Below are 27647 nucleotides of genomic sequence, written 5' to 3'. Positions count from 1 at the left end.
TCATATCCAGATTTGCTTATCATTAAGTGGTAATACAAAAAGACTGTTGGAAATTCATGACTGAAACTGGTGGACAAGTTGGGCACATTTGTATCAAATAGGGTTGAACTGCATAAAGGATAGAATTTCATTAACAATTTCATGGATGGCATTGGAGGGGGGGGGGGTATTGGAGTAGCAATTCTCCAAAGTAGTAGTCGTGCCTCAATGTAGGCAGATTTAAAAAAATATAAGTAGCTTTTTTTTTTGTGGTGGTATTATTCCAAAGAAGAACCAAAAAAACCTTTAAAAAGTAAAAGTTTCTGTATTATTCTGATGATTCTTCACCTTCTCTAGAAATGCGACGAATGAGCGGTAAGTTAATTTGAAGAGCGTTCATTTCAGTTTTATCGGATGAATAATTGGAGAAATCAAACGGTGCAACAATGGCATGTGCGAGTCGATCCCAAGTCCAGTCTGTTACAAGAGTTTTGGTAAAATCACATGGGGTTATTTGTTTTAAGATTTGTGGATAATGGCAATATTCAATAATGGCAGGAATCAGTTTCTTACTTCGAGAACCTGAAAGAATGAGAAAAATATAATTAAAATAAAACTTCAAACACATAATTCTCTCTTCCATGCTGGTATACAAGTATAACATATCTTCTAGCATATAAAATAACATTAGTCAGAATTGCAGTTGGATCTAAATAGCATTTAAGCTAACAAATCAAACTTTGATTCTAAATAGGCACATTTCATTTTTTATTGCTGTACCATGTTAAAGTACCATGGCAATAAACTAATGTATTTATTAATACACTACAATTTATTAAAAAAAAAAAAAAAAAAAAAAAAAAAAAATCCAATCTGTCAATTTATTAAAAAAAATCAAATTCATTAAATTATTAAAAAATACTTAAATCCAATCTGTCAGTTTTCCAATGTGTTAAAATTTTCAAATAGTCACCAAAAAGTAAAAGTTATTGTTCCTTACTTCCTCTTCATTTCATTTTTCCATTCAAGGTTCACTAACTGTTACATTTTATCATTCTTTTATTTATAAACAAAAGCAAAACTTCATTCATAATTTAGACTCTGATAGATTATTGACCTATTCATTCTATTTTCTTGCTTACATCTTGCTTTGTTTTTATTAAATCCAAACCAGATTTATTTTTAGCCAAGATACTGAACACAATAAAAAATGTGGTTTTATAGTTATGGAACATAGAAATATTTATAAGAGAAATTTGAATATAATGGGTCCTACGTAATGCCCGGAAGACATAGCTTGCAGTTTATATTAGAATTTATTGGTGCTAAGCATCAGCCTAAACTAAAAGAAAAACAAACAAAAAAAAAAAAACGATATGCAAAAGACCGATTAATTTTCTTTGCATTCAAGGGATAATTATCTGCCCTTGGAGTGAAGGTCAGCTATGGCAGTTTCAGAGTAAAAGAAAATCACAAATTATCATTTTAGATCTAGTGACTTTTACATTATCATTTAATCTGTAAATATGTTTAATAACTCTTAAGTTTCATACTTCATCCATTGATCATTTTCAGTTTGTTAATAACCTGATAACAGCAGTTATCTGATGTGAGTATAGATAATACCATTAAATAATGAATTTAGTCCACAGGACTGAGAATAAACAAACAAAACACAAAGAAAAAAATAAGATTTGTACAAGATTTGAATAGGGCTTCTAAATGAAGCACCATCTAATAAGTGTGTCATCTTAAACTGCTTGACTAATGAGCCATCCAGGAGTCATAACTAAAGGATTATTCCAGATAGATGGCAGAATTTGTACATGCAAGTCATCCTCAAAACTCTGCAATAAATCTTTGTTTATGTTTTTACTAGTGATGCAAAGAAGAGTTGGGGATATTTGTCACATTCAGGTTTTATATACAACTAGCATTTCAACCCGGCATTGCCCGGGTGTTTGGATGTGTATGTTGAGCAAAAAAAAAAAAAATAAGTGTTAGTAGGAAGGCAGGCTCGAACTCGTACCGCGAAAGAGGAAAAGAACGAAAAAAAAAAACCCTGACGTCTTTGCTGTTATGACCACCGCCAAACCAGAAGTGACATAGGTTAAAATTAAGGCTAGACAATCGAAAGAGGATGACTTTCAAAAATAGCACCAAAAAAGTGACCCCCCCCCCTAGAAAAATGCTCAGTTGAAGGTGAAAATATTTTTAGCCAATTTTTCGATATTTGTTGCCTGAAAGGTCAAACTTCAAAACGATACTGATCTTGTAAAAATCCGTCTCCTCAGTCTAAAGTTTTAGGCAGACATGCAAACATACATCCATTTATATATTGGTAACTAAAAATTTTCGACCCAAACCGATTAAAAAGCTTGCCCTATCTCTGAATACCCTTTATGTCAAATTTCAAATGTTTAGACCAGAAATTGTCTGAGTAATTTGGTAGAGACCGTAGAGGTCAAATTTTTAAAAACTTTGACTCCTATTATGACCCCTTAACATTTAATGTTTTGGGCTCAAATCAAGTTATTAAGTTAGATCCATGTCCAAGGAACCTATATCCAAAATTTCAAGTGTTTAGACCCAAAATTGGTGGAGGAGTTTGGTAGAGTTCTCAAAGGTTAAATTGTTGAACTTTGACCTCTTAACAGACAAATTTCTGGCTGAAAACCGATTAAAAAGATTTTCCCAAATCTCAGTACCCTGTATATCAAATTTCGAGTCTGTAGATTGAAAATTGACAGAGATATTGTGTAGGGAAATGTACACAGACAGACACACACTTTCATAGATGTATAGATTGGTTTATAGATTAATTTATTTAGTAGGCAGATATTTTTATAAAAATTGGTCCAGACAAGGTATGAAACCACTTGATGTAAGGAACTAAAAAAAATAAAAATACTCCTTTAAGGCCCAAAACTAGCCAACTATAAATGTTAGATGGATAGATATTGACCCAGAAAATAGAAACTCTTCCAGAAAACATATTTTGTAAAAGATTTCTATTAAACTCATTCATTCATTGATAAGGCTATGCCAGGCATCATTACTTCAGGTCAGAATAAACCTGGGAGTTGTCATAACTAAAAGTTTATTTCATATTTCCCAAAGCTGTTAAATTAGGGCCTCACCAATGGATGCAGTTTTGTATCCAAGCCAGGATGATTAATTAATATGTTGGAAAATAATGTAGGCAGAAAAAAAAAAGGTTTGAGAAAATGGACATCAAAGGTGATGGGAGTGGAGTAGAAGACAAACATTTTGTTCAAGGATGTTCAACGCATTTTAGTGTTGTGCCTGGGACAAATTTTATTTAATCAATAGATGAGACTGATACGAGTTTTAGATTAAACTGTACTTCATCCTCCGTTTCCATCTGCATACATTGTTTCAGCTTCCTGACCTTGTAAAATATATATTTTCTAGTGGATTCTTTTTTTTTAAATTTTTATTTTATTTTAGAGGGTGGCTTATCAAGAACCTGTTTACATTGGACTTGAAAACAACCATGTTATAGTAAGCTGGGAAGCAGTTCTTCAGTATTTTATTTCAAGCCAGAAGTTCTAGAAAAACTGCTCATGGAATTTTCGCTTAGTTTTAGGCACAGACAGAGAGTAAGGGAAATTGCTAATGGTAGCTGTAGGTAGTGGAGTGTTTGCCATGAATGCCTTACAGGGGGAAACCATAGAATGAAGCTCAGTCGAGCACCTGCCATGAAAATAATGATAGAGCAGAGATAGGCTCAAAATCATTTTTATGAGAAAGAGGTAGCAAAGAAGAGAAAAAGGAATTGCCAACCAGATCTCGAAGTTAGTTTTGTACCCTCTCCAAACAAGAAAGGGTGTGTTGACCAGCTCTTCTCAAGATGTGGTAACAGCATTTTATCTTAGGACGTATTTGGCTCTTATACAGGTAGAGGATTGTATTGGGAGCGAGTTTCTGGCCTTTGAAGTGTTGCCATAGATAGTAGTGCTGTCTGCATAAATGTCTACAAATGATCTAAGAATGTGACTTGGGAGATCATTGATGAAGATCAGGAAGAGAGTTGGGTTCAGGATGGAACCTTGATGCATGCAGCTTCTAATTTCTGCCCATTGATGGCTACACTTATAAACTTATCAGAAAGAAAGGATTTGATAATTGAGGACATTTCCAGCTATTCCATAGCTGGAAATCTTGTGAAGTAGATCTTTTATGCCATACCCTATCAAAAGCCTTTGATATGTCAAGAGCAATTGCTCTAGAAACGAAGCCCCCATCAAGAGATTAACTAATCCTATGATATTACAGTTAGCACATCAGCTGTAGATCTAGCAAGACTGAAACCATAATGCATCTCACTGATTAGGTTGTTTTGCCAAGACAATTTACTACTTCTCTATTTATCACAGATTCAAGCAACTTACTCATGACACAAAAGAGACTGATTGCAGATGATAGATCTCCAAAATTTTTAATACAGGGCAGACTGTCAAAGTTTTCCAAGCATCTGCTACTAGTCTCTTACTCCTGGTCAGAATTCAAAAGAAATTCGCCAACCTGATAGGCCCTGAACTGTCATCTAAACTTCAGCCTCTGTCCTATCGACAAAATGTTGCATCCCTCTGCCTGTTTTACAAGTATTTTACTGGGAGATGCTCCGACAAACTACAAGCCATTGTATCCCCTCAACGTAAATACCCCCCGACAAACAGCAAAATCTCACCCCTACACAGTAGAGATCCCTAGATGTAAGAAAGCCTTCTACTTTAATAATTTCTTCCCCAGAACTGTTAGACTTTGGAACTCCCTTCCGTTTTCTTGCTTTCTCAACTGTACTGACATGCAGCATTTTAAATGTAATGTGAATAGACATCTTGCTGTTTAATTCCCTACATAGTATCCCTGCAATTTACAGCCTTGATAGTAGCCCCCTACATCAGTTGCACTGTGCCTTGTTTTGGGGTGAAAATGTAACAAAAAAGGTGTTGAGAAACATTTCTGCTTCAGGCAATGTTCAAACAAGAATGAGAAATAGTTTGTTGAAACTTGAATACTATGACTGAAATGCTGTCAGGGCCAGTTGCTTTACTGGAATTAATGATTTTGATAAGTATGGTAACATCACGAGCAGATCAGATACATGGATGCTGCACAGCGTAATTTCAGTCATGAGGAAATACAATAGGTAGGCAGCCTTGATCTCAATGAGTGGAATTTGATGCAAAGTTCTTAGCAAAAAGTTTGGCTTTGTCAGACACTGATGAAATTACTTCAAGTCCATTGATATTGACTGAAACACAGTATATTCATTTGTTCAGGACCGTTTGTTATTCGCCAAAACTCATGAGAATGAAGCTGGTGCTCAGCTACTTTAGACTTGACAGACTGAGCATATGACTTCAGTGTTCTTGCTATCAGTACTAAAGGCGGCTTTAGTTTAAGAACATATTTCATTGAAAACAATGGAAATAGTAATTTCTGTGTGGCAGCACATTCTGGAGTGAACCATAGCTGGTTGTTTGGTATTGTTGAAATTTCTTGGAAGGTATGAAGCAGTCTATACTGACAGTTAATCAGTCAGTCAGGACTGATATTATAGAGGACATCTTTTTAAACATGGAACACAGAGGTATATCAGATATAAAAATTCAGAAGCTATTCCAGTCAGCCATAGAGTATTGATACACTGTACAATGGAGAGGGACATCTGAAGATTTATTACATTTTGTTTTTACCGGAATTGAGACCATTGATTGGGAGATCTCACGAGGAATGGAGAATGAGCACAGTTCAGGGCAAGTTGTAAGAAAAAGGTCTAGAAGACTTTAAAATGTCCGTCAGAATTGGGTACATGAGTGGGTTCATTAACAATCTGTTTGGTCAGAAGCAAGGGAGGAATCATGACAGGACCTCCTTTTATAATCTGTCTTATTTGAATGGATTAGCCATTCAATATTGTGAATGTTGAAGTCTCTACAGATGTGAATTTGGCCAAGGGATGAGCAGACAGGATGTGGTCAATTTTATCAGAGATACTTTTAATGATAGTAACTCCTCATTGTGAAGACAATAGAGAACAAATATAAATAGTGTTGTGAATAAGAGCTACTCAGAAGCACATATAGGGCAATTTAGAATTTAAAAATACAATTGCAAATTACTTAGGACCTCTATCCAGTCATGGCTAATGGAACAAGAGCATGCTACCTCCATGAGGTAAATAAAGGATTACGTTCAAAATTCTGTCCAAATTCCTGAGTTTGATAGAAAAATTCCAGAGTTCGACAAGATACACCTAAAAGGTCAGAGGTTACATCGACCAAAACATTGAGAAAATGATGCTCAAGATGGGAATATTAGTCCAATGAATCCAAATAATACAAAGTGATTTTTTTTTTATTTTGTGTTTTTAAATAAATTTTTTGAAAATTCCCAAAGAAATTACCTGGAGAAATACTATGAGCAAATTTTAACTGAAAATCGCATTCGGGACTTCGAAGAAAATTCTGTGATATGACAGCAACCATTCTTCGACATCTGGAATTTAAATAAAATAAATAAAATTGTAACATACAACACAAAAATGAATAAATTGAATTTTTATTAATTAAAAAAATTTTTATTAAAAAAACCTATTAGCAAACAAATCTTTATAATACTGATAAAATCTGCTTGCTTGTGTTTTAATTGAATATATTAGATGATGTTTGAAATACCATATTCGTTAATCGGTCATGCTCATATTTGAAATACTATTTTTTGTTAGTTTGTCATACTTAAATTTTAGAGCACATTTTCTGTCAGTCTGTCACATGTATATTCGGAATTCCATTTTTCCCAAGTCTGTCACACTTATATTTCTGAATAACATTTGTAATAACATTTTTTGCCGGTCTGTCAAGTTTTATTTTGAAATAGCATTTGCATCACTAAATGCGCAGATTGAATGGATAAATCTTAAGAATCGATTGGTTCTTGTTTACTCAGAAATTCTTGTAATTCTATTCTTTTGTATGTATATCAAAAATTAAACTGATCGAAGTATATAAGCATTTACTATTACTCACCTGTCTTCAATCAGTTTTGCATTCACTGTGTGCTTTGATGCTCCAGGTATTACATCCCGATCGATAATGCATAATTTTAATTTATGTGGTGGTGCTTCTAACTTTTTAATCATTTCCATAACAAACCATAAATCGCAGGAGGAATAACAGACAAATGCATCATAGTAAGATTCCTGTCCTGTATCAACTAAAAAACAAAAACAAAAATAAGAAAATACTTCACATTGCATGTAAAATTAGACTATTGTCTTATAACACTGGTTATCGGTAAGGTAGGATGCAATCAATGCAGCCTTATTGCTAACATCAGGGTTCCCCAAAGTGAGCTCCATGGAGCCCTAGGGCTCTGTTAGTTAGGCTGAGGGGCTCCATAAGCCCTTTCTCAAAGAGAAACAGATGTTTTATATGGAAAAATTAAACAGATGTTTTATATGGAAAAATTAAATGGCTGCAGACATTTAATTATTGATCTTTTTTACCGGAAAGAGATATGGTACATGTAGTTGCTCCCCTTGGCTTAAAACTTAAGTCAAGGAATCCCAAAATCATTAGTTAGTGTTAAAATTTGAAATTAATGTTTTTCATATTTAATTAAAAAATTATCTTGTTAGTGCTCCATGAAAAAACTTTGCTCAGGGACTCCATGGTATCCTGAAGTTTGGGAAACCCTGGATAACATGATTACCTGACATCAAACAATGATACATGAAAATTGACTATTTAAAATGAAAGTTTGATTTGCCACCCTAAATGCTATTTAGGTTCAACTTTTAAAATCTGCCCAACAATTTTATAGAGTGGATTTTTATTTTTACAAGTAAGTCACCACTTATCAAGGTCAGAAGGCTACTCTAGGATAAGGGTTATAGAGTGTATGATAGTCATTAAGTCAACAGTGTAGTCATCATTATTGGTGGAAATTGGGTAGAACTTAACTATTTAAGGGAACAGCACAACAAAAACTTTGTTACATTGGACTTCAAGGCAACCATGTTGTAGTCAGCTGGAAAAGCAGGTGAGCAGAATAGAGTTCTCCAGGGCAGTTCTAGAAAAGAAGCTTTGTTTATGGAATTTGCATTTAGATTTAGACATAGAGTGGGGGTTAATTGTTGATAGTGGTTTTAGCTATACGAGTGCTTTTCGTGAAAGTTTTTAAATATTCAACAAAAAAGTGATTCCGACTATGTTTATTTTGGTCATGTGATGTGCCGTAGACACAAGGAAAATAGCCAACATTTCTAACTAGATACTATTGGTTACAATTGAACATCATTATTTCAATTTCCGAATTTTGTTACAATAACGAAGAACCAAAACGTTTACGAACATTCTCATTAATTATATTTGAATGCAATATTTTCTCTCAAAAAAATGTGCAAAAATAAGGATATCTTTTTTTTAATAATAAAAAAAGTTTGCCAAACTAATTCCTTTTTTAAAACTTATCCTACAACATTTATACATTCTTTTCTCATTTGTTTTTTTCCATCTGAATTATCGGTCTCCCACTTACTTTGTTGGTTTAATCTCTGACCAGTTTTCTTTTCAATTTTTCCATCGATTTATTTATGATAAAACACAATACTTTCATACAAAAAGAAAATCAGCCAAATTTATGAATTTACAAGATTCCTCAGTGCGTGCTCAATACATGGCCATAGTAAAATTAAACCCTCTTTTTCCCTTTGTTAATCTAAGGAATAACGGGCAGCGACTGTGCATTGAAGGACTTCAACAGATACACCTTTTTTTTTCTTTTTTGTTTTTAATATTGCACTTCACAATTCGCTGGTGTTTGCAATAACCATTAACATGTCTCAAAATATTATGTATCCATAAGTATTGAGAACAAACATAATAAACATATTTTGTTTTTGTTTGTTTTCCATTTAAATAAACTGAGCCACAAGAATGTGTGGCCAGCTATAGCTAGTTGAACAGAAAAACATTTTTATGTCCTCCACCTCCTTCATTTCAACGATGAAATACATCTTATTTATACCCAGTCAAAACCAAGTGATCACCTATAATTTGCACCTTCAAGATGTTTTCTCTTTGTAACAAAGAGAAAACATTCCCGAAGGTGCGAATGATAAAATTTTCTTAATTCTTCTGTACATGTGTGGTTTTATGATCACTCAAGTGGTCATGTTACAGTGATAACACAAAATAAGTCAGAGATAACTTAGTTGTGTTTGGCATGTGTATATGTGATACTTTCATGGCTGAGAGATCCATACATCATTGGCTGTTCGTTATCTAATTTTATTGGTCTCAATGATAATCTTCTGTGTCGTACACTGAAATCATTCTCCTTCAACAGGCAGCATCCCCTGAATATTTTTACTTTCTACTGGAAACCAAATACGTCCTATTCTCTCTTAGAAATTTGTGGCACCTGCTTTTTTTTCTTCAGCTGACTTTTAACAGTGCCATCTGGCCATCAAGAAAGCCAATAACCAACTGCAATTGAATCACTAGTTTGTGGAGTTAAATGGATCAGTTTTCTCTTTAAATGGTTCTAGTTGTGGAAAAACGAGAGGAGGCAGTACATAATATCACATATGAATATAGTTTTCATAAACAAAACATTTAAAAAAAAAACTTACCATCTTCCAAAGTCATTATATCTGTTTCATTGACGCTCATTTCATCAACTTTGATTAAACTTTGGGAAACTGCAAAATAAATTAGAACATAAAATTAAAAAAGAAAAAAAAAAAGAATATTTCTGGAAACACTTGGAAAAAATATTGTAAAGTAAAACAATTATATTTTAACAATGTCATAAAACAAAATTTCCTTTTCATACATAATCAGACACCAGGTTGCTACAAACAGGCATTGCACAGCAGGGTACCGGCAGGCTGACACAAAACGGACACTACAGTGCCAGCAGGCCGATACAAAACAGACACTATAGTGCTGGCAGGCTGACACAAAACAGACACCAGGGCGTCAGAACCCTAACACAAACAGATACCAGGGCATCGGTAGGCTAACACAAAAAGACATGCACCAGCAGGCTGCTATGAACAAACATCGAACAGCAAGGCTCCAGCAGGCTGCTATGAACAGACACTGGAGAGCAGGGTGCCTACAGGCTGCTACGAACAGACATCGGACAACAGGGTGCCAGCAGGCTGCTACAAACAGACATCGGACAACAGGGTGCCGGCAGGCTGCTACAAACAGACATCGGACAACAGAGTGCCGGCAGGCTGCTACAAACAGACATCAGACAACAGGGTGCCGGCAGGCTGCTACAAACAGACATCAGACAACAGGGCACCGGAAGGCTGCTACAAACAGACATCAGGGTGTTGGCAGCTTGCTACAAGCAGATGTTGGACAGACTTCAATCTTGGAACTATCAGCACATTTTTTATATCTCTTATCCAGATATCTTCTTTTTCAATCATCTCATTTTAGTTCACTAAATAACATTTGTTTTCAAATTCTTATGATGGGAGCAGACCATCTGAGTGGAAATTTGAGAATTATTTATAAAAATATATATGCAAGCCTTTCTTTAAAAAGGCTTGTTTGATGTAAATTGACAGACAATTAGGTTTTGAGTCACTAGTTACCTGCAAACCATGACATTCTATCACAGACTGCTTCAAAACAAAGCTGAGAAGCACGACTGGCAGTCTATTGACAAATGCTTGATTTTCAGAAATTTTGGAAGGAAATTAGGTCAACTATATTTGAATAGACTTTTTAAAAATTTTACTCATACCTGAAGATAAGTGGTGTTAAAAGATAAATGAAAATACATTTTTTTTAATATCAGTTTCCACAACAAAAAGACAATTTTCATTCATTTATCTTTTGACATATTTTCTCATCTACAGATATAGAATGTTATTCTAAGTAATTTCAAATATAGTTGACTAAATTTCCTTCTAAAATTTCTGAAAATCAAACATTTGTCAATAGACCTCCAGTAATGCTTCTCAACTGCACCATGAAACAGCTTGTAATATTGAATGTCATACTGCCAATAAAAAAATACTGAAACTAATTAAATTTTTCTGCTTAAATAAAAAAACAAACAAAAAAAAACACTATGGCTATTTGTCTTTTTATTATTTTGAAGGCTTCATTTTTTAAGAGTGGGAGACCTTTGTGAAATATTGATAGGAGTATGTCTACCAGTAGATGTTTCCTATTGCTAAGACATAGAAGACATTGCTAAGGCTGTTACAAGGAAGATAGGATCTCTTTACCGGGCTAGAAAACTTCTCATACTTACCAGTATTCTATATATCTACAAAGCGACCATTTTCCCCAGACATGGAATATTGTTATCACAACTGGGCTAACACACCAATCATTAGACTTCTCTCTCTTAGACAAGATTAAAAAAAAATCTTTAATCTAATTGGTCTCATATTATCTATAAAGTTTCAACCACATCACTGCAATGTTGCATTCTTGTACTTGTTTTACAAGTATTTTAATGGAATGCACTCTGACAAACTTTCTGCATTGGTGCCCCTTCGATGTAAATAACGCTGACAATCAGCAAAATCCCACTTCTTCATTTTAAAGATCCCCAGATGCTTGAAAGCTTTTTACTCTAATAGTCTCTTTCCTCAAATTACTAGCTTTTGGATTTTCCCCTCGCTGTTCTGTTGACTGTACAGAAATTTAAAAGTAATATGCACAAACATCTTGCTACAAACCTCCTCACTTAGGATGCCTCTATAAGCATGGCCACAATTCACAGTAGCAATGTGCATTATCTTGGATGAATATAAGTAAAAAAAATTTTTTTAAATATATGTTGGAAAACAAAAAATGTTTTAGACAAGGGGTCATGAAGAAGTCAAGGGATGGATACTCCAAAGTCTACTTGTAGTTCTTAACTTATGTTGAGACATATTAAAAAAAATAAAAAAAAGGAAAATTTTCAAGCAAGAGGTCAGGAAGGGGTCTCTCTTTATTTCTTCAAACCTTTTTGACCTTTCACCTATGAAACAGTCATCTGGTTGAATAAAATCTTTCATTCTTTTAAAAACCTGAAATAAAACTTCCATTAAACCTGTTGTTAAGGTCATTGGAAAAATGTTTGGATCATTCTACCACTCCAAAAAGTATCTCATTCTGACAATCTTCTACCTGTATAAGAGTCAGGAGTACTATTGCCACATTTGCAAAGGCACTACTCTAAGCACTCTTTCATGCCTTGAGCATAAAATCGACTTTGAAATCTAGTAGAGTATGTCCTACAACTTCTTTCTCAAAGAAGAGACTTTGCTAGCATTCTTTTGCTCTATCATTACTTTTATGGTAGGTGCTTGACTGAGCTCTAACCTCTAGTTTTCTCCAATAAAACATTTACAGGAAAAATTTCTCAAGTTACAACTACTGTAAATAATGTTTATTTTTTCTGTTTTCCTAAAACTAAATGACATTTCCATGAGTAAAATTTCTTTCCAAGAACTATCTGAGAAACTATACTATGTGGCTGCTTCCCAGCTGGCTACAACATGGTCACTTTCAAATCCAATATTAAAAAAATCTTGGAGAACTGTCTTAAATAATTCTGCCTAGTTTCAACCAATGTCTTCAATCATCAAGAGTTTTGTCTCACTGTTCACCTGATAAGCTCATTAACCCTCATACTCAGTGACATTTGGGCCTTGATAATCGGTGACTCATTAATACAAAAACAAAAGTCTTGTTCAAATTAATTGCATGATAATTAATGTAAAGCATGAATAAATGCTCCAAGCAGCACCTTACAGGATGTGGCATTTAACCCATACGTAGATAGATTAATGCATCAGGTACTTTCAGGAATGTTAGAGTGATTCAACCATTTTTCCAGCAATTTTATAAACATATTGTATATAACTATTCTATCTTAGATATGGAGTTAAAGTCAATCCTAAGAGCTTATCAAACAAAGAGACTTCCTCAAGGAGAGAACTGTTCATTTCAACTGAAGCAAAACAAGGATCTGAGCATTAGTGCACCCCCCCCCATCTTGTTGCATCACATTTTATTTTGAATACTTTATTATCCTGTTGCCTATCTATGTCAAGGGTCAATGGTGAGGATGTTCTCTTGATGCTTTTATCAAGACTCATATGTTCATGAAAAAGGATAAGATTTCAAATTAAAAATTACTTTATGCACTTAATTGAATGCGAGGAGTTGATTCTAACATGATCACTTCAAATTAGAACTTACATGATGGATCTACTATGACTAAAATTCAGGTATTCAATTCCAACTTCAACAAACAACTGTACAATGATTTTTATTATTGGAATCCTTTTGAGATCAGTAATTTATTTATCTATTTATTTGGGGACTATTATCCTCATCTTCTAGTTGTTATTTCACAACGTTTCAGCCAACTCTAGCCTTCGTCAGGTTGTAAACCGCGATGGGATAGGAATGCAGAGTCTTAACTGTATCCTCAGTAATTACTGCCTTCCATAGTTGTTGTCGTCTCACCAAATTTTGGCCAACTAAGCCTCTAGCCGGCTTTGGGTAGGATTGAAACTGCTAACTTGAGATAATGCTCACCTGGAACCGTAGAGATTCAATGTATATCCACTGCATCACAGACCCCTAAGAGTGATTAAGGTTGGATTTTTGGTCTTATAAATACAAGTTTTTTTTGTTCTTATCTGGTCTTTCAACGTCACAGACTATTCTCTGAGGATACAGTTAAGAGACTCAACATTCCTATTCCATTGCAGTTTACCATCTAGCAAAGGCCAGAGAAATAGTTGGCCAAAATGTTGTGAATCACCAACTAGAACATGAGGATAATAGTCCGCAAATAAATAAATTTACTCATCTCAAAAGGATTCCAATAATAAAAATAATATATACCATTCAGTATTAACCCGACAATGAAAGACCAGATAAGAACGGAAAACTTGGATTTATAAGACCAAAAATCCAACCTTGATCACCCTTCAGGGCCTGTGACACAGTTGATAGAAACGTTAAATCCCTATGGTTTCAGGTGAGCATTGTCTGAAGATGGCAGTTTCAATTCTACCCAAAGCCAACCAGAGTCTTAGTAGGCCAAAACGTGGTGAGATGACAACAATTATGGAAGGCAGTAATTACTGAGGATACAGTTAAGAGACTCGGCATTCCTATCCTGTCATGGTTTACCATCTGATGAAGGCCAGAGGAATAGTTAGCCAAAACATTGTGAAACAACTAGAAGATGAGGATAATAGCCTGCAAATAAATAACTATACAATGACTTCTGTTGCAACAGATAATGAGTTACAATCAGTTTTAAACTGATGGTTCAATCCTCACTACAGGCAATACTAAGAATAAATTTAACCCTTCGATCTGATCATGGCTGACAGAATGAAAGCAATCAATTCGTGTGGATTAAATAAAAGGTTAATTTTGAAATTTCATATAGGTTTCAGTTTGACAAAGATTCTTGAATTTGAAAAGATGAAGGTCAGAGGTTACATCAAGATAAAACATTGTGAGAATAACATCCAAGATTAAAATGATAGGTTAAATAATCCAATTAAATAAAACATTATATCCCCAGTGATTAAATAAAGGATTAATTTAGAGGTTCTTCATATGATGTTTAAGCTACCTACATAGTCATACCGCATCAATCATACTTGTTAACTTGTTGCGCCTGACAAATGATATCAATACTCAAATTTAAAGATAATATCTGACAAATTTGTCAATTCCTTGTTAGTGAATGTGTAATTGGGAAATGATCTCTTTTGTTCCTTATAGCCCCTTTCTAACAGAAGAAATGTTGTTGGGCTACCATTATTTCCATAGAAGGTGCTCAACTGAGCTACAAATTTCAGGTTTCTCCTTGTAAGGCATTGACAACATGAACTAAAACAGAAAAAAAAAAAGCAAAAATTTTCTCTCTTTTTCAGTGTCTCTAAAATTAGGCGAAATTTCTACAAATAGAGTTTCTTCAAAATGTGGACCATATTGCTGCAAGATTACTTTCCTGCAGATTACAATTCAGTAGTATTCAAAGCCAATGTCAACATATTTTTATCTAGAAACATCCACAAATATTCTGACTGGGTCCGACAATCATTCCATCTCATTAGCCTTTATTCTTGAGTGGTATCTAGCCTTGATCAGTGGTGGCAAAAAAAAAAAAAAACACACACACACACACACACACACACACACACACACACACACACACACACACACACACACACACACACTATAAGATTATCCCAAGGAAGGGGGGATAATACTAATTATATTGATAATGATAACTTGTAATAGCTATTATGATAATGAAAACTGGGATACCAAAAGAATGGAGGTCAGTATTGGAATGTGGATGAGAATGTGCTTTTGAAATTCAAGCAATGTCCCACATAATCAGTTGATAAACTTTAGATTTTCGCATGCTCTTCTTTCCCAAGAATTAAGAGGCCAATGTATTATCAGTTCATCATACACAAGTACCTAACAAAGGTTCTTGGACTAGACAGGCTTAAGATTCAAAGCCAATGTTTCTTGGGTTAACAAATCATGGTAATTAAAGTAATTCCCACAAACCAAAAAACAATTTGAATATTTCAAGGTTTGAAGGTAGTTCTATCAAAATACTCATATTTTAAAAACTAAAACATTTTAAGTCCTCAAAATACCACCATTTTGTTTGGAAATGAATATCATTTCACATGCTTTAATAAATAATATATATAGATATATTCGAAGAGTTTTTAGGAAAGTAATGATAAGAATGTTAACGCTATGAAACAGATACTTTTTGTACAATTTTTTTTTACCCCACACAGTGCTTATAAGCTCAATACCAATCCTCTATGAGGAATTTGGTCATAAAATTTGAAAAACAATCAGAAAAAAAAACCATAAATTTCACTTATTGTTGGAGGTAAAAAATAAACTGGTAGATTCGTATTTTTGTTGTCTTAAAAATAAAACTTCAACATGACGTGTTTTGAACATTTTTTCTAAATATTTTTTTGTGCTCCAAGTAATATGTTTTTATTATTTCTATGTATTAAAATGATAAGTCTGTATTGATTTCTCTCTTGGTGCCATCTGTTTTTAATTAAGCTCTTCCCAAATATTGTAACACTTTTCAGCAAAAGTAAACAATTTAACTAGTAGTGCTCATAATTACAAGCTAATCAGCAGCTAAAGCAGCAGACACCATCAGCTATTAATTTTAAAGCAGCAAGTTGTTGTAAACTACATTTATTTTGAAAAAATAAAAAATCTTTTGTTTAGAATTAATGTAGTTTGTGAGTCTTAAAAAAAAAATATATATATATATATATATATATAGGTTTTGAAACATACTTAAAATTGGAGTAATAAATGACGTTATAGATGCCAATTAAAAAAACAAAAATTAAATAAAATCCTACTCTTTTAGAAGATTGTGTGAATACCCTAAAAAACTTAGTGGAAAAAAAAAAAAGAAAAATAACAAAAACAATTTAGAATTTAGAGTAGAGGGGGGGGGGGATAATTTTTGCATATAAATTTAATGTATAATGATCCCCTACTCCCAGACATTCTTGCCTTTTAAAACAGTTAATACTTCAAATTCTTTTGATATTTTTTCAATTTGAAAAGTTAGTGTGTGTATGTATGTGTATGTATATATATATATATATATATATACGAGCAAACAGTTAATAAAACATGTTAAAAAACACTTTGAAATGAGTTAAAAACATATTTAATCTGAAAAGGAAACACTAGATAAGTGGATAGTTCTTAATCCTTGGAGTTTCGAAGAAAAACTTTCCTTCTCATCAGAGCGTAGGAATTAGCAAAATGCGGGATCGGATTTTGCATGCAAAAGTATTTGATGAAACAACAAGTAAGTCAAAGATCTTACTTGAAAACAAAAAAAGTGAAGCAGAGGCAATATGGTGAAGAAAAAGGTGATTACACATGAATGGATAGTCTGGTGGAAGATAAATAATCCAGTGACGGTTATATAAAAGTATATATATATATATATAAAAAAAATTATGCTATCACTAAATTTAGGTCCAATTAAATTTGGAGATTTTTAGTGTCATATTCGGATTCATTGCACAAAAGTACATTTCTTTAACAAATTACAGAGCGTAATCTTGCGTTTTAATAAACATTACATTTTTATTGAAAAAGTAGTGTAAAAAATGTAACAAAACGCATATAGTCTTAAAGAGGGAAAAATATCCAAATGTGCGAGGTACAAAAATAGTCATAACTTCCTTATTTTTAGTCAGATTTTAAAAATAAGGAAAGATTCTTTCCTAGATCGTCAAGCTCTTTCTATATATGGCATTGAGATATTTTAAGCAATTTCAATTTTTTTAGTGCATTTTGCTATAACAAAAGCTGATGAACTAGACAGGTTCAACATCAGCTTCTTGGATTAAATAAGGCTGATAAACCAGATAGGATAAAGACCAACTTTTCTGGTTAACAAAAGCTGATGAATCTGACAGGCTCAAAAACAAACTATATATTACGATAGTAAGTATGTCAAACATTTTTAATCTATTGATATGAATGACTTGCACCTTACATACAAAATTTTTATTAGTAGAAAGTTAAGAGTTTGTACTACAAACTCCACACCCTTAGCAGCAAAGTTAAAATGTTCATTGTTAGATAAAATTCCAAAGAAACCAGATTTGCAATAAATAAATATTATATCTATTGCTGCATAGCCAGTCAAACTGGCCATATTTATCTAAAAATAGACATTGTCTCCTTGGTAAAACTCATTACCATGACAACAGTGATTTGTCTTATCATGCATATCACAAAACTTGCAGTTTGTAATAGCACAAATCCTACTATTCAAAATCAATAGAAAAAAAAAAGGAAAAGAGAAATGAAAATTTAACTTGTATTTAAAATCATTTTTAGCTTTTTAACTTTAATAGACAAAAATTGTACTTACTGGTTGCAACTTGGACAGGGTTGGCTTTAACTTCTTTTTTATATATTTCCATGTCAAGTTCTGAAATGTGAATAAAAACAAACAATTCAAACTTACTTTAAACATCTTTTATAATTAAAAACAAAAAATTATATTCATATTCATATTATTTAGATTCATTGGACTACTGTTCTCATTTTGAAGTGTGATTTTCACGTTTCAGTCGATGTAACTCTGACCTTCTTCAAGTGTATCTTTGTTGAACTCAGAAATGTTTCTGCCGAACTTGGGAATGTGAACAGAATTTTAAACAGAACACTTTATTTCAAGTGGGTAACATGCTCTTGTTCCGTCAGCCATGATTGGATAGAGGTCCTAAGTAATTCGCAATTGTATTTTTTGTTCTCCTACACTTTTTACAATTGATTTTTCCAAGTACTCTAACTACTGCACCACGGGTCCTTGCGGACAATTCTAATACAAATTTTAGGAGCCTTAAACCTATTTTATTTCTAGTTGTAAATATCACCATATATTCCTATATATTAACATATTTATCTCTCTCTCTCTCTCTCTATATATATATATATATATATATATAAAGTTTTTACTTATTACTTGTGTATATATATATATATTATCTATTGTTTATAATAAATGATTCCTATATCATATTAAATTCTATACTAGGTCTACTTAGTAATTAGTTATTACTCAACATATGTGTTGCTTCTTTGAGTCTTACTCTCCACTGTTCTTCTGTCTATAATTTTTACTTTGTCCCATAATGGTAGATGGTTTCCCTTTTACTTCCAGATATGGTCAGCTATACCCGATTTTTCAATCTCTTCATGTACTGCTTTTCGATATTCTTCTAACCATACTTTTAGTGGATGACACGTCTCACCTTTGTATAGTTTTTCATATCTACATGGGATTTCATATACACAGTTCTTAATCATAATTTTTTCTGTAGGGAGCTTGACTCTCACAAGCTGTTTCCAGAAAGTAGAATCACTCCTGAATACTATCCTGATGTCATATGGATTACATATTCATTGAAGTTTTTCAGACAAGCCCTTCATATATGGCATACAAATTGTGGTGAGTTTCCGAGTGGTGTCCTTTTGTGTCTGGTTCAGATTTCTTGGAGCTGATGTCATGCTCTCTGAATAGTTGTTTCAGTGAAGGGTTTCTCTTAAACTGTCCATCTCCTCTTGATACGCACTGCTGTTACTACATATTGCTTTTGCTTGGCGTTGAAGTACAATCGAGGCAGAATGCTTAACCAATTGTGGTTATTTGGAGGCATTGAACGGGTAGCAAAATGCAGTTTCGTTATCGCCCTAAAAGATCTGGAGGAAATGAGGGATGAGAGCATGCTAGTTCCCTTGATCGAGAAGTTTATTCTTCTGGGGTCAGTTATCTATAGTGATTCCTGGGAGGTATACACTAACGTTAACAAATATTATACACTGTGAATCACTCGCTGAATTTTGTTGACCCAAATCAAAAACACATTCACATGCAAAACATTGAGCGTTTATGGAGACTCTTTAAAGAATGGATATAGAGACCTGAAATGCGGCAGGAACATATTCAACAGTACCTGGCCAGATCTCTATTCATAAAAAGTGAGAGTGACACTAGTATTCTACACAAATTTTTTATTGAATGTGGAAAACTATATAAACCTCATTAATTTTTTGCGTTTTCGAAAAAAAAAGGAAAAAAAATTGAATTTTTCCCATTAAATTAAAAACAAATGTGGCTTTACTTCCATTTTAAAGAAAAATATATGATTCATTGTTTAAAATTTCCCCATTAATTTTTTGCGTTTTCGAAAAATAAAACATTGAATTTTTCCCATTTAAATTAAAAACAAATAAATGTAACTTTTCCATTAAAAAAAAGTATATATGATTCATTGTTTAAAATTTCCTTTTCGTTTAATTCTATTAAAAAGCAAAAATGATTGTATTTAATTTTTCCCGTTAAATTGAAAGATAATAAATTTGACTTTTTTCTGTTTTAAATATAAGAAAAAACATCCAGTTTCTTGTGTATATAATTTGTTGTTTAAAATTTCCTTGTGTAAAAAAGCACAACTGTTGTTTATTTAAAACATTATTTTGTGAATGAATTAAAATATTGATTGTTATTCATTTTCTCATTTATGCTCGATTTCTTTGTCATGTGTTCAGTTAGAAACGTATATTATTGCACCGGAATGAAATTACAATTTCTGTTCCATTTTGGTGACACCCCCAAAACATCACAGGCTTCTCCACAAATATCGTAAAAACCTATCAGATAGAAAAGATTCAATGATTCAGACATTTCCAGGTATTCCATAACTTGAAATCTTGTGAAGTAAACCTTTACGCCAAACCTTATCAAATACCTTTGCTCTTGAGAGGAAACCTCCATCGATAGATTCATAGAGCCTATGTGAAATTACAGTCAGTATGTCAGCTGTAGGATGGAAACTATATTGCTTGTCACTGGGCAGGTTGTTTTTGCTGAGATGTTTGACAATTTCTCTAACATGGATTCAGGCAACTTACTCATGATACACAGAAGACTAATGGGCCTGTACTGAGATGCAGAAGACCAATCTCCAGTATTTTTAAACACTGAGCAAACTAATGACGTTTTTCAACGCATCGATTGAACAGCTTTGCAAGAATAGGTGCTAGTTCCTAGATGAGTAGCACACCTTTCCTTAGTCGATGAGGTATGGGTGAAGAGACTGACAAGGGTTGATTACACACGGCACTGATGATCTTGATGAAGTCTGAGTGTGACCTCCAAGTTCCATACAAGTTCAGTTCCACTAAAGAATGCTGAACGTTCTTTTTCACAACATGAGCATCAAAATTCTGATCTTGAACTTAATACAGCTGCTAACAGTTTCTTCTATTTATGTCACAATGTGCGCTGTTCAGACTATTCTCACTTGCGCAAAAACTAAAAGGTTCCATTTCAGAAAGTATCTGCACAAATACTCACAAACAGCTGTAATTTAAACCTGCTCGACATGCATTCCTCTCCCCCACAAGTTCGCGAGGATATTCGGGTGAGTGACGTGAAAAAGAATGCTGTTCACTCTACACTCTGAAGCAATAGAGAAGAGGGTTGGTGAGCTTATGTCCTAGGTGATGAGAGGAGACATTTACATGAGCTATCTCCCCCACCCACAGCGAGTTTTTTGCGGGCACGACAAAAAAATTCTGTACAAAAGTCCTCTGAAGCTATATACACTGTACAATGTTGACAAAATCACTAGTCTTGATTGCGCCGGGGCTGCAACCTACTCGCTGGTGCAGTTTCTGAAGCACCAGGAGCGTTGTGTGACATCAGTCGGCTCAAGGCCCTGGGGGCCTTCTTGGCAATTGCATGCATGTTCTTGGGGGTGGTGTCTGGTGTCATTTCCAGCTCCAGCGTTCTTGGGAGTGGTTGCATGTGCGACAGGTACGGAGTTCTCGGGAATGCCAGAATCTCTAACTGAGTCAGAAGCATGAGGAGTAGCTGGAAGGATCTCAGAAGGGCTTGATGGCACGTCATAAAAATCTTTATCGCCGGACTTACGTATGGTACTATCTGTTGGATTACCAGCATGGACTTGTGGCAGGAGAGTCCTCTGGCGCCCTTGGTAGGGTGCTGACAGAGGTGTCTTCTGGCAGCCTGGTGACTGGTAAGGACTCTATCACGTCTTCGCTAGTTGTGGTCCTGAAAGGCTTGAATTTCCGAAGGTGTTGTTGGTTTCTGAGCGCGAGTCTCCCAGAACCATCTATCTTGACCACATATTGGTGAAATTGTCTCACCTCCACAACGGTGCCTGTTCGTTCCCAGCGTTTAGGGTGATTTCCAGTTAAGTTTTGAATATACATATAATCCCCCGCGCTTAGAGGGGGCAAAGATCTTGTATGCTCGCTCCACTTTTCATGCTCAAGGGAATAACATTTTGCTAGTGCCTTCTCCCTGTTTACGAGTGTTTCAGACCATGTGGGGTGAGGACAGTACTGACCCGTTGGGATCGGGATGGGATCTCTAATGGGTCGTCCGAAAACTATAAGAGCAGGGGATGCCTTCGTCTCTGCGTCGATGGAGTTGCGGTATATTAGCCGCTGGTCGGTTGCCACAGTCAAGTCAAGGGGTGGGACTTAGTTGCTTGTCGGGTTTGTCGGGGGTAGTCACGTCGAGGAGGTACAAGTGCTTGTAGTTCATCAGAACAGCCACCATAAAGTATTTGTAGAAAAGGCAGAGGGATGCAACATTTCATCGATAGGACAGAGGCTGAAGCTTAGATGACAGTTCAGGACCTATCAGGTTGGCGACTCTCTTTTGAACCCTGACCAGGAGTGAGAGATAAGCAGCAGATGCACCAGCCCAAATGTGACAGCAATACTCCATACATGGGCGAACGGTGGCCTTATAGAGATACAGGATACTTTCAGACGTAAGTAATTTTCTGGCACGGTAGAGAGAGAGCCCACCTTCTTCGCAGCAGCCTTGGCAATGCTCTCAATATATATATTCCAGTTCATGTTCCCTGTAAATATTAGGCCAGGGAGTTTAAAGGAAGTACTTTCAGGCAGTGTATTCTTAGCCATTGCTATTGGTGGTAGAAAAGGTTTCTTGTAGTTATTGAAGGAAACAAGCTTAGTCTTGGCAGCATTGAATGTGACCATCCATTTTTGTCCCCATTCCACTACAGATTGGAGGTCATCCTCTAGTGATTCTGCCATTTCCTTAGATATGTGTTCATTTGTTTTCCCCTCATGCCTGTTATAGAGGATGGTGTCATCGGCAAATATACCCATCTCTGAAACAATTTTATCAGGGAGGTCATTTATGAATATCAGGAATAATAAAGGTCCAAGGATAGACCCCTGGGGCACTCCCGCATTTATATCCTTGTTTAGATGTATGACCGTCGAGGACAACTTGGATTTTTCTCTTATTTACGGATAATTTTCCTTAGAAGACCATTGTGCCATACCCTGTGCCTTAGATATATCAAGGGCTACTGCTCTATCCTCCCCTGTTTTATCCAGTGAACGGTATATACGTTCAGAAACTACAGTTAAGATATCTGCTGTTGAACGGGCTTGCCTGAATCCATATTGTTTGTCGGTCAGGAGTTAGGTGTTGGACTAGGGCTTAATTAACTAAGGACTCAAATATTTTGGCGAAGTGGGAGGAGGGTAATAAGGTGATAATTTAGTGGGTCAGTTCTTTCACCAGAATTCTTGAAGACTGGTACCACAGAAGCGGTTTTCCAGCAGTTGGGAAAGCAAGACTCGCTAAGGCATTTATTGTAAAGTTTGGAGAGAACTGGAGCAATCTCAGCAGAGCATTTTTTTATTAGCACAGCCAGGATGAGATCTAGTCCACATGCTTTTGAGGTGTCTAGGTTTTCTATGATACCATGCACCTGGCTAGGGGTGATTTTCAAATCGTCTAGTGTGGCGTCTGTCCGCAAAGGAAAGTCGGGGAGGGAGTGGTGTGCCGGGTCCAGCGTGGAGTTTGAGGCAAACCGACTGGCAAGCAGATTTGCCTTGTCGGTTGCTGTGCAAGCAATCTCATGATTGTTTGATAGTGGGGGAATCGTTAACTGCCCATTATTTACTACACTGTTGTAGATTTTCCAAAAATCCCGGGTTCCTAATTTCTGTGCTTCAATGCGTTTCCTGGTGGTTTCAGTGTAATCTGTCTTAGCTGTCGCTATTACTCTCTTACAATTATGGAGGTATGGAGATTCCCACCATTACTCTCTTACAATTATACAAGGTATGGAGATTCAAGGCTGTTTTCATTATGAGCGTAAGCCATCTGTGGTTCCAGCAATAGACTCCAAAAATGTGACGGCCCAGAATCAGTTCAATATCTTGCTTCACTGTCCTGAGCCAGATTTTGAGTTAACCATTGCGACGTTTCTCCCAGCCTAGTGGCAGTACTGAATTGAGAACTTCATGGATTAAGTCACCTAGGTATAGTCAAAGGGTGTAGCCAAACAAAGAAAGATGTCTGGCAAGGAGAGATTTTTGGGGGTAGTGAATCTTACAGCACGTATAGATTGTACTGTTGAGGTTGACAGGAAGGATGCGGTGTAGGCAGTGATTGTCAAATACTTTCAGTATGGATAGGTCTGCACAGGCCAAGTCTTGCAGCCATACAGGAGAATGATGTAGAAGAGGGACTGGTAGATTCTAACTTTAGTGTTCAGCCTTATTTCCTGAACACCAAAGTCAGAATCTACCAGGCACTCATCTGCACCATTCTCCAGCCATTCACAGTAAAGTGCTGAAAAGATGATTGTTTGCAGAAAAAAAAAATAATAATAATTAAGATACACCTGTCCACCCACACAATACTGATATCACTTTTGAGGAATAGAGGCCTGCTTTGAGTGTTGTTTGTGGTGGATTACCAACCTTTTTTTTTTTACATGATTTTTTTTACATGTCGCATTACTGTTAACAATCCAGTTTTCATCTATAATAATTTGTTTAAAAATTGGCTCATTGCTTTCCTGTTGCAGCAATGACTCACAAATAGAAACCTTTTGCACAAGATTTGTTTCTGACAGTTTATGACAAACTCAAACATCAAGTTTAGAAACATAACAGTTTACACAATCCATTTTCCTACTTGATTCGGAAATTTTAAGAATGTGTGCAACTTGTCTGGTTATCAAACAGCAATCTTGTTCAACAAGAACTTTCAGCCTGTCATTGTTGATCATCTTTGGTTGACCAGAGCAGGAGCAACTGAAAATTTTCCTTTTCAGAATCGTACAAATCATTTTTGGCACATCCGCACACGAGCATATCTTTATACAGGCTTCTGTAACTTTTTTCCTTTTCCATAGGAGCTAACCACTTCAATATACTAATGCTTCATTGAATATGTGAAATGTCCAAATAAAACCTAGTCTGGAATATAAGTGATACTTATACAGAAAAGTTACCGTATTGAAATAATAACATTATTATTTAAAAACACATACTTAACATGGGGGACGGGAGAATTTAATTTAATTAAAAAAGATACCATAAAACTTGAATTTAAATTCAAAATACTATTGAAAAATAGCACGTTACGATAACTTCTATGCATAAGCAACTATATAACGTTTCTAAATTTTTGAGATGAGGATTGGTTATTCATATTATTTAAATTACTCAGACTACTGTTCTCATCTTGAGTGTCATTTACTCAACGTTTCGATCGATGTAACCTCTGACTTTCTTCAGGTGGATTCTGTCAAACTCAAGAATTCGGATGAAATTTCGAACGGAACCCTATATTTAGTTCATGGGGGTAGTATGCTCTGGTTCCGTCAGCCATGACTGGATAGAGGTCCTAAGTAATTCGCAATTGTATTTTTCGGTCGCCTACACTGAGAATTCAAAATTCCGTTCAAATTCTAGAGTTTGACAAGATACACCTGAAGAAGGTCGGAGGTTACAATACCGAAACGTTGTGTAAATGACACTCAAGATGAGAACAGTAGTCCGATGAATCCAAATAAGCACCATATAAGTCGAGAAAAATGTTAACTAAGAAATGCTAACTGAAGTTTATGCTTTTCTAGTTAAAGGATAATTATTAACACGAGTTACCGTTCTACCTTGGCTAGTTTTCTCGACTAGATAGCGAAAGATAGCGACTATATATTTCTAGACTTTCTCAATTTGGCATTTCAAGAATATGATGAAATTTGCTATACTCTGTCTTTAATGTTATTTTTGATAAAATTGACTTTTAAGGGTCCCATTACGCACACGGTTTTGTTTTTCTCCCTGCTATCAAGACTTTGATTTAATGAATGTGCATGGAAACCGTTAAAAAGATAATCTCACCCTTATTTTATTTTTTACTAAATCATGATAGTGCTTATTCAGATTGGCACTTATGACATTACTATTTTCAACATCACAATTACGTACGTAATATTGTTTTTGCTTAATACATATATTTAAAAAATCGATTTGTTGATTCTGTCTTAACACTGTTCCAATTACCAAACCGTACTTCCTGTTTTAGTTTAAATTAAATAGACAAATTGACATGAAAGAAAATATGTGGGGTTTGTATTACTATACACAGATTCGAAAAAGTTGTCAACAAACAAATATATAAAAAATACATGTTATCAAAGGCAAGATAAGTTACTTTTCTACCTAACTGGGTAATTCTTTAGTTTTTATTTAATGTAACAGGTTTATTCGGCTCGAAACAAAAAAAAACAAAAAAAAAACAAAACAAACAAACAAAAAAAAACAGTATTTATCAATGGATTTGAAAAATGCAAATGGTGGCATGCTCGCTGTTGAACACGGTAAGTTTGGGAAAACGAGTTTAAACAAAAAAAATTATACAAAATACTATTAGAAACTCACTCAATATATGTTACCGTGACATAGGCGGACATATATTAGGTGGCTTTCTAACAGTATTTTGTATAATTTGTTTGTTTGAACTCATTTCCCCAAACTTACCGTGTTCAACAGCGAGCATGCCGCCATTTTTCTTTTTCAAATATACACACTGTATGATTTTCGAACCGGTTACACGTTTTAACGTGAGTAAAATCACTAAAAACTTTTCCAGATAGGTAGAAGAGTAACTTATCCTACCTTTGATAACATTTATTTGTTATATATTTGTTTTTGACCACTTTTTCCGATCTATGTGTATAGTAACACAAACCCAATGTGAAACTTTTCAAAATATATATATATATATATATATATATATATATATATACATATATATATATATATACTTTGTAAAATATTTTACAGATTTATTTTAAACTAAAACAGGAAGTCCGGTTTGGTAATCGGAACATTTTCACATCGTGGCTAGGTTTTCACCTGACACAGGTACGGTCGCATATACGGTTACTTATGTTTCTGAATCGCCTCAAAAAGTGAAAACTGAAAACAATAAATAATCGATGGTGAAGGTACAAAATAGTTAACATCCGCCTCCGTTACCCTTATGTTCAGAATGAATTTCTAAATAACGTTAATTTTTCAAAACCCATTCCGAACATGAGAAAGGCATGATTTTGTTAACTATTCTGCGTCATCACTGAATTGATAATTACCAAAACTTTGTTGACAATCGGTAATGCAATCCTTTCTCCCTAGTAATAACAACATCTCACATAACTGTCCCATGTTTGCAGTTTCGTGATATGAAGAATTCCAGGAGTCCAGTAACACCGCTGTCGGATCCGAGGAAGATTCAAATTGTTTGATGTCCATGTAATTAAATCCAACAAGTTCGGCCAAGCCTTGGTAATCGGGGCAAAATCCCGACGCGGACAACAACTCCGACTTGTGATTCAAATAACGTGAAAGTTGTTTTCTTGACGACACCCGAAGAACATTTTGAAATGCCACCTTAAAATCATTGTCGTCCCATTTTTTGAAGAACTTCTTTGATTCGGAATGCAATTCTGCGTTATTATTCATTGTCGTTGATTAAAATTAAAACGAGAAAAATTAATGAAGATATGATAGAAAAAAAAATGTTAGTGCTTTCGTTTTTGTAGTTGTTTTCCTAGGAAAAAAAAGGAAAACGGGCCGGAAGTGGATTTAATGTCTTTTTCCGGTTTTAACCATGTGTGACGTCAGACGTTCTGAAATTGATCTTAGCTGAGACTTTCCCAGAGG

At 34.7% G+C, this 27647-nt stretch overlaps 1 protein-coding gene across 1 annotated transcript; it reads right to left on the bottom strand.

Annotated features, from left to right (window-relative positions):
- Positions 1–284: 284 nt before the first annotated feature.
- On the bottom strand, positions 285–27627 carry LOC145259775 (myeloid differentiation primary response protein MyD88-like). Its single transcript, XM_080117523.1, has 6 exons — positions 27077–27627; positions 17974–18033; positions 9647–9715; positions 7038–7224; positions 6416–6507; positions 285–561 (listed from the first exon to the last, which is right to left on the bottom strand). Exons 1-6 carry the CDS (start codon positions 27444–27446, stop codon positions 308–310), a joined length of 1032 nt encoding a protein of 343 aa, XP_079973649.1. The 5' UTR covers positions 27447–27627; the 3' UTR covers positions 285–307.
- Between the last annotated feature and the right edge of the window lie 20 nt (positions 27628–27647).

Source organism: Euprymna scolopes, chromosome 35 (assembly GCF_053919585.1).
Source record: "Euprymna scolopes isolate OS-2025 chromosome 35, ASM5391958v1, whole genome shotgun sequence".
In the NCBI taxonomy this organism is placed as follows: Eukaryota; Metazoa; Mollusca; class Cephalopoda; order Sepiida; family Sepiolidae; genus Euprymna; species Euprymna scolopes.
The sequence above is the reverse complement of the archived record's forward strand: the minus strand, read 5'-3'. Positions and strand labels throughout refer to the sequence as shown.

Bases quoted from the DNA above. Each gene is read 5' to 3' on its own strand.
- LOC145259775 (XM_080117523.1), bottom strand. From the start codon at position 27,446: ATGAATAATAACGCAGAATTGCATTCCGAATCAAAGAAGTTCTTCAAA. The intron at 7,225-9,646 runs GTAAGTTTTTTT...TTTGTTTTTTAG, and splicing joins TATAATGACTTTGGAAGATG to TTGATACAGGACAGGAATCT. The intron at 562-6,415 runs GTAATTTCTTTG...TCATTCTTTCAG, and splicing joins TGCTCATAGTATTTCTCCAG to GTTCTCGAAGTAAGAAACTG.